Source organism: Carya illinoinensis, chromosome 16, assembly GCF_018687715.1.
Source record: "Carya illinoinensis cultivar Pawnee chromosome 16, C.illinoinensisPawnee_v1, whole genome shotgun sequence".
NCBI lineage: Eukaryota > Viridiplantae > Streptophyta > Magnoliopsida > Fagales > Juglandaceae > Carya > Carya illinoinensis.
Window position 1 is genome coordinate 2,110,696 of NC_056767.1, and position 8,574 is coordinate 2,119,269.

The window sequence follows — 8,574 nt, forward strand, 5'->3', positions numbered from 1 at the left end:
AAATGGGATAAAAGTTAAATTTATATTCTTTTATAAAAATTCTGCAGCTCAATGTGTTTACTATAGTTTCAAAATTAAATTAAATATATTAATATATATTTGTTTTACATATATATGTGCAGTTTTAAGATTTGTATTAAAAATATATGTGTATTAAAAGGTATTATTAAGTTTTTCAATATATATGTTTTTAAAATTTATATTAATGTAAAATATACTGATATCGAAATATTTCATTTTAATACCTTAATCGAAACTGAATTCAAAATTTTGCTCTACAACCCTAATAATTGACCGCCGCGGTGTATTAGGGCATGCATCTAGAATTTGTACTATTCCCTGAAACAAAACGTCATGTTGGAACACAAGACGGAACCCACACTGGTGCATTGTTGAGCCGGGGTAGTCGGTTGCAATTGAAGCCTCAATGAAAGAGCACCCATTCAACCAGTCCGAAAACGATGCACGCGGCATATAACACAACCATTCCAATCTACGTCCTCGCAGTCGCGGTAACGACATGAGATCTTTTTCAGTGAGGCAATAGGTCTGGAACCGTTCCAGACTACCCATATCGGTTTTAAAAGACAAGGTAAGGTGGTACTTATTAGGAACTTCTGTATCCGGATAGCCATCCATGTTAGTTGATGAATGCTCAAGGCCATCAAAAGAAGCGCATAGAGCAAGTCCCATCCAAGACCCATCCTTGTACCAGTTACTAGGTGAATCAAATGCCACTGAGGGATCTCTGCTTATAGAGGGGAACAACTTTTGAATTGATACAGAAAAACACAAATTGTATACGGAACTTCCATCAAAGTCCTGAAAAACGAGTAAGAATTGTGAGCATTAGTCAGGTTGCCGAGAGATATAAAGAGAATAATGGGAACCCGCTCCCAGTTTTTTTTTTTTTTTTCTTTTTTAAATATGCAAAAGTATTAAAAAATAATGTAGAAAAAAAAAAAAAAAAAAAAAAATTGGCTAGCGGTTGCCCCAGCGGTGGGTGTAGACCCACGTATCAAAAGTAATTAAAGCAGAAATAATATCTTACCGGCAGTTTCTCAATCACATTTCGAGGGAAATGGCTCTTGAAAGCCTCAATGCTTCTAGAATAGTGACGGATACCGCAACCTCTTCGGCTTAAAATATCTATGAACTCAACCATATCGTGTTCATAGAGAATTCGAGCGCCACATGCTTTAAACCGAACGCTTGGGCAATTGGTTGAAATTGAAGGGCTAAGGCAGCTACGTCTGTCTAAATGGTCCCTAAACCTCTCATGCGAGATATATAGACAGAGTCTAGAATAATCAAAACCGATTTGGCATTTAGGGGAATGAAAGAATATGGTACAATCTTCAAGTTCAGCTCCATCCTGCATGTCAAAGTGATATATCACCTCGTGCATATTATGTGATTTCTGAGCAGGAGAAACGTTGCCAAAATTTTTCTCGACTTCAAAAACAGTGTACACTGCAATTCCTCTCCAACTACTATTTTTGGATAGATCAGGTGATAATGGGATTGATACAGATGACCCGTGGTTCTGATGGTGGAACCAGTTTGGAATTTGAGTATCAGGTAGTGGGCTAAGAAATCCTTTGCCATACCGAATTGGCTCCTGCATAAATATCAAAACAAAAATTCTTCAATATGTTCTTTTGTGAGAGAGAGAGAGAGAGAGAGAGAGAGAGAGAGACTTCGTATGGCCTCCACCGTGGCTGGAAGTGCAGATCTTGGAAAGAAACTTTGGATTTTTCATCATCAACAGAGCTGAGGCAGTTAATAATTGTGAATCCAGTTATGCATGAAGTCCACACTGTAACTTGATTTAAACAATTTTCAAGTGAAGAACAATCACGTGCCATTACTAATTGTGTACTCGAGGGAAAATTGGGCAATAATTTCAGCTTGCTACAATTATCCAAGTAGAGGGATTTAAGCTTGGAAAGCTGAGAAATGCTATCAGGCAAGCATGTAAAATTGTTTCTGCTCAAAATTAGAGACTCAAGTGAAGATAAGCCACTAAGATCGCCAGGGATTGCTCCGTCTGATAGATTGCAATCACTCAAGTCTAGAGCATTTAAAGAGGTTAGTGTTGAGAGGTAGAGCAACCAATTCCATGATTCAGATGGATGATCCTTACAACCGGAAAGATTTAGTAAAGTCAAACCAGTTAGATTCTGAATTGATAATGGTACCTCTTCTATCGCCGTCTTGTCCAAGTAAAGCTCTGACAAACATTTCATATTTTCCCCGATCTTTGGAAACTTAATGAGGCTTGAACAGCCAGATAGGATAACAGTTTTTAGAGATTCCAAGTTGATCTCGTATGGAAGGCTAGCTAGACTCGGGCAATCTTTGAGATTTAATAGAACAAGTCGATTGAGAACTTCCATAGATGGGTGCACTTCGTACAATCTAGTACAACCTTGGAGAATCAGCCTTTGAAGATTTGATAAACCAGTGAAATCAGGTGTTTTGATTAAGTTTTGGGAGTCACTGAGGTCAAGGACTTTCAAATTTTTCAAGTTCTGTGATCAGAAAATAAGGAAATATGAAAAGAGAAAATAAGTACATCAAGAGTTCATAAAAAAGAATAGAAGAAAAACAAAAGATTAACAAAGTTGTATAAGTTAAAATCTTACACTAAATCTCTTGGGCAGTTGCTCAAAGCGACAACGAGGCATAATCACTTCGACAAGGTTGTCTGGCTGGAAATTATTTGGCATGGAAGTCAAAGGATAGTCGTGCCATTCCAACAAATGTAACTTAGTAGAAAGATATTCAAGGCCTGCAGGAAGTTGCACATTACAGATTTTAAGCAATCCTAGCCTTTTCATCTTTGAGAAGGCCTTAGCCTTCAACTGTATTTCACAGGGTGGCGTATTCATCATTATGCCCTCAACTTTATCTGTCCCCTAGTACACAAGAAGTAAGCTGTTAGTATTTGACAATGATGCTGCAATAATTTTACAAAATCGCACAAATATACACTTCTCCAAGTTTCAATATTTAGTACTATGATACTTACTGTATTTTCTTTTAGCACATCAACTATATCATCAAAAAGCCACAATCTACTCCATTTTCCAGGATTCTGACGGTGTTTACAACGAACAATTTCCCAACCCATTTTTTGTAATAAATTATGCATCCACAATTTTTTCCCAGAACTGGTAAGGAGAGATTTGTCAACAAGAGTTTCAATATCAATGGTGGGGTAGCAACCTAAACCTTCCAGTAGATCTATTACTCGATCTTTGTAATCACCATTGAAGAAACACGCAATATCCAAAAATAATTTTTTCTGTGTGTCATCGAGTGCATCAAAACCAATCTGAAGTATTTTCTGAATATCCCTATTAGGAATTGCTTCTAATTTATCTCGAGCACTTTGCCATACCTCTCTTTCTTTTTTAAATAAAGAGGATCCCAAGACTTTAAGTGCTAGCGGATGGCCACTAGCATAGCCTACAAAATCTAGGCATAGATCCAAAAAATCTATTCTAGCATAACGTGCAAAATCGTTGCATATTTCCAAAAAATCTATTCCGCAATCGGGTTTGCCGAAGGCTTCTAGACAAAAGAGCTTCAAATCAAGATCTTTACCATATTCATTCAGTCCTTTAACCATGTATATATTGTCATTTGGCACTCCATGACTTATCAACAAATGCTTATCTCTCGTGGTTATAATAATTCTACTCCCCATGCCGAACCAATCGCAATTCCCCACTAATGTTTCTAATTGTTCTTTTTTATCAGCATCATCAAGAACAATAAGAACCTTCTTGAAACGCAGTCTATTCTTTATCACCGCCCTTCCCTTACTTGCATCCCACTTATCTTTTTCACTCCTCAACTTCATGTCAGAAAGGAGTTTTTCTAGCAAAGCATCCACATTACATTCTGCACTAACATTTTCGAGAAAGCTGCAAGCTTGAAATCTAGAACGGAATCGTTGAAATACAACTCGCGCAAGAGTTGTCTTGCCTATCCCACTCATCCCGCATAGTCCTATAAAGCGTACTTCATCATCATTTCGCCTCAGTTGTAGATGTGAAACCAATAATTCTCTGACGGGATATATTATTCCAATAAGGTTACCCTCATCAACAATCGAGAGTGTATCACTCAATTCACGAAATATACCGTCAACAATGATTTTGATAAACTCTGACTCACCCCTGTAAGAAGGATTGAAGAAAATTATTTCAACAAATTAACTCAAAACAACACAAAACGAAGGGAGATGTCAAAGAGTTGGTGTGTTGCTTGATCATGTGGAACGACTAACCTGATCAACGCTAGAGTTGCGTTTGGATAAAAGAATTTGAAAAGTTTAAAGGCTTGTTATTTGGCCATAGTGCAAATCCAAATCCAAAGTTTTAATATATGATCCAAACATAGAGTTTGGGTTTTATGAAGTTGCACTGAAATTAAGATCATTTTATATAATGAAGAAAATGAATTGTACGTGATAGGACATCCCTGTGAAGGACACCGATGGCGCACACCCTGTGGCCAATTAAATACATAGGCGATAGGGCATCCCTGTAATTTATAATATAATGAAGAAAATGAATTGTACGGTGCTGATATATTGGATCATGACACTATATATAAAATTATATGAAACCTTTAAAACTCCATAAACTAATTGCAATTATCACATACATGAATAACAGTAATGAAAGTCGATTTTGCAATTATACGAGGAATAAAAGGACTAAAAGAGGATTGGTATACGTAAAATTGTTACCTATTCTGTAAATGGCGTCCGGAGAGTTTTGCCACTTCTCGCAAAGCATTTCTCCATGTTCGCACCTTCTCCGAGTCCTTCTCAAAACGTATCTCATGTCCGGTGAAGGCATCTGCAAAAGTGCCCGTCTGATGTCTCACATCACTAGGATCCACCTGGTAGAAAATGGGCAAAACTCTCATCTCCCTCTCTTTCATGCAGTCAATAATTCTTGCAAGTTCTTCTAAGCACCATGCGGAAGATGCATAATTTCTTGACAACACGATGACTGCCATGCTCGATTTCTCAATTGCATCCATGAGTTCCTGGGAAATGGGTATTCCAATCTCAATTTTTTCATCATCCTTAAAGGTGCTAATCCCTTTATCAACCAAAGCCTGATATAGATGGTCGGTAAAATTATTACGGGTGTCTTCGCCCCTAAAACTGAGGAATACATCGTACACCTTGGAATAAGGATCAATACATGATGAAAGGTTTCGAGAAGAAGAAGGAATAGATAAAGGACGAATATATGATGATGAATGGTTTATTCGAAGCCTTTTGGAGCAAGACATTAGAACGATTGGATGCTAAAGCCTGCAGGTAGAGTGAAGATTATAAGGCGTACAATGACGTGAAGGCCCGAGTAATAAATAGAAAGAAGCAATGACATGTTGCGCCAAGGCAAGAAGACTATCCAGCTTCCCGTAAAGCGTAAACGAGTGGAACTCAAGCAAAGAACAACCAGTCAAACCGTGGCCCAAAGCCATTAGCCACACCAGTCTCTATTGTCAGACTCCAGTCTCCAATCACGCCACAAAACTTTCATTGTAGATTTGTTGAGTTAGTTACTGTGAATTTTTATGCAACCTAATTCTTTGTTAAAACTTAAGTCCACTACTAGTATTCATACCGTACGTAGCAAATCACTCCTCTCTTGAATATAGTAATGATATATACAATACATTTTACTATATATTTCACAACACATATTTTAAAATTAGGATATTTTTATAAAGTGATTTTATTTTTATAAGATATTTTACAAAAAAAATCCCTCATTTTAAAACATAATTGTGTAAATATTGTAAAAAACATATCACTCCTCTTTTTAAAGAGAAATAATATTTATCGTTCTAGTATCTAATCGTGTGCATTGTATATTTAAAAAAAAAATAGATAAATTTAAAATTTATATAAATATATATTTAAAGACTAACCTCATGTTTTTTTAAAAAAAAAATATGTATGCAAGTCTTACATAACCTTTTCCGTCTCCGAGTATAGAAAATAATATTTATTAAGATAATCGGTCGACAATTGCCCAAGCAGATAATATGTATGCAAGTCTTACATAACCTTTTCCGTCTCCGAGTATAGAAAATAATATTTATTAAGATAATCGGTCGACGGTTGCCCAAGCAGATAAATTCAATATTTGTTTTTTTTGTGAAATAGATTTTTTAAATTATTATCTGAACGCTATAACTTCAGATGGAAGAAAATATATGAAAAAGGTCTTGTAACATTTTTTTGTTGTCAGGATAAATATTTCGGGCAGCATAAAAATTATAAAATGCCTATTGAATAGATCAAGAAAAAAGATGATTGCACCAAACATTTAGGAGGAGGTTGTCCACTTGTAGAGGGAAATTAATATGATATATGTAGAAATGGTATATATAATATAATGGCCGGTTTCGTGATGGTATATATGGATGTTTGAACTTGTCTAAACTTATGTGGGAGTTGGAAGGGGTCCTTTACAGCCTTGTAATTAGAGGGGGAAGAGCTAGAGAGCATGACGTGCCATCCATGTAAGCTTAATGAATTTAGCTTATACATGATGATGACATGATGAGAATAATATTCTAGTGTTTAAGCAGCACATACAATCATATCATGGACCTCTTCTAAGATGGTCCATCTCATGTTGGTATGGCATCTTTTGTCGTAATATATATAGGGGCTCTAATATATATCGGGGTAGCTCTTTTGGCACGGCACACCTCATGTGTACGATGAGATGTGCCGGGAGAATGATATTGTTTGTCCAACTCATATCGATGGTATTTTTAAAAGAATAATGATATACATATGCAATCATATTTGTTATATTTTTTTTATAATTATGTAAATAAAGTAGTGTTATATTTATAAGTTATTTTATAAAAATACATCTTATTTAAAATATATATAGTTGTATAAAGGTCGACCATAAAAAAAAAAGTTGTGTCTAATCATTTTCCTTTTCCAAATATATATATATATATGCATGTATGTATGTATATAGGACTTTAACACTACAACAGATTGGAGTTTTCCCGGCGAGTACAAATCGCCGGCTAAAGTAGAAAAATCCCCACCATATATCTATACTAACGATTCTGTAATCGCCACATCATCGCCGGTACTATTCAGCCATTTCCAATATACTGCGGCGTAAAATCAATATCGCCGCCAAATATGCCATATTTCCCAGCGATTAAATAATCGCTGGGAAATGGTTTAAAAAACGTAAAGCTATTTCCCAGCGATTAAAAAATCGCTGCCAACTAATATCCCAGCATTTTTATAAACACTGGCAAAGGAATTACATAACCGAATTTTTTTCCCAACGATTATTTAATCGCTGCCACTTAATATGCCAGCGAATTCTCAAACGCTGGCAAAGAGGATTGATAACCAAAATTGAAATAGCAGCGATATTTTAATCGCTGCCATATCGTATCCCAGCAATTTAGTAATCGCTGGGAAAAAACTTTCGGTTATGGAATATCTTTGCCAGTGATTAAGAAATCACGGGCATATTAAATAGCAGCGATTTATTAATCGCTGGCAAATTAATTTATTAACCGAAGAGAAATGGCGGCGCTTACTAAATCGCCGGCGCTTCAAATATACCAGCGTTTTTATAAACGCTGCGAAATGAAAGCGCAGCGTTTTCTAAATCGATGGCATATAATATAACAGCGATTTAGATAACGTTGGCAAAGGAGAATGTGGGATGTCAGCGATTTAGATAACGCTGGCAAAGGACAAATCATATGCCATCGATTTATATGCCAGCGATTCGAAAGTCGCTGGCTTAGTATATAGCAGCGATTTAAGAATCGCTGGCATATAAATTCTGAAACGTCAATGTAATTGCCAGCGATTCAAAAATCGCTGCTATATACTAAGCCAGCAACTTTCGAATCGCTGGCATATAAATTTACAGCTTGAAATTGTTTTAGCAGCGATTAAGAAATCGCTGCTAAATGAATATTGCATCACATAACCGCTTATTTCGTGGTTTTTAACATTAAATGGCGAGTTTTCAATCGCCGTCAAAACAATTGCATCGAATTTTAATAACCCATTATTCTTACTGGGTCTCACTAATAGTTCCCAAGCATGGAAATTCACCTAATTTTCTCCCTTTCATCCAATTGTACCTGATTGACATAATCAATTAACATTTCCATACATCATTTCAATATAGCAGAGAAAAACATTATCAAATTCAATAATTTCACACAATAATTCAATTCAATTAACTATCATTGGGTGGAAATTCTTACAGATCATATCTCAAATAGAAGCTGAACTATTATATACATAATAAACTAATTGCACTATTATATAATTGATTTGAAGACTGTAGTATCACTAAAATAATCTGTACCAAGTTACACATTGATTGTTTGAAGTGAGACTTATGTTTCAACAGTTCCACCCACACTTGGGCACTTTGGGCATTTGACTAACAAAGGTGGCGAGCACAACATTGAGCTTACAAATATAAAGAAAGCTGCATTCTTAACATCATCAGTGATGAGGAGTTT

The 8,574-nt window shown here is 35.8% G+C and overlaps 1 protein-coding gene across 1 annotated transcript; it reads right to left on the reverse strand.

The window, feature by feature from the left end:
* Positions 1 to 220: 220 nt before the first annotated feature.
* LOC122299535 (disease resistance-like protein DSC1) lies at positions 221 to 5,476 on the reverse strand. The gene is made up of 6 exons (XM_043109894.1): positions 4,766 to 5,476; positions 3,035 to 4,190; positions 2,649 to 2,921; positions 1,701 to 2,534; positions 1,052 to 1,621; positions 221 to 822 (listed from the first exon to the last, which is right to left on the reverse strand). The coding sequence occupies exons 1-6, from the start codon at positions 5,320 to 5,322 to the stop codon at positions 247 to 249; spliced, it is 3,966 nt and encodes a 1,321-aa protein (XP_042965828.1). The 5' UTR covers positions 5,323 to 5,476; the 3' UTR covers positions 221 to 246.
* Between the last annotated feature and the right edge of the window lie 3,098 nt (positions 5,477 to 8,574).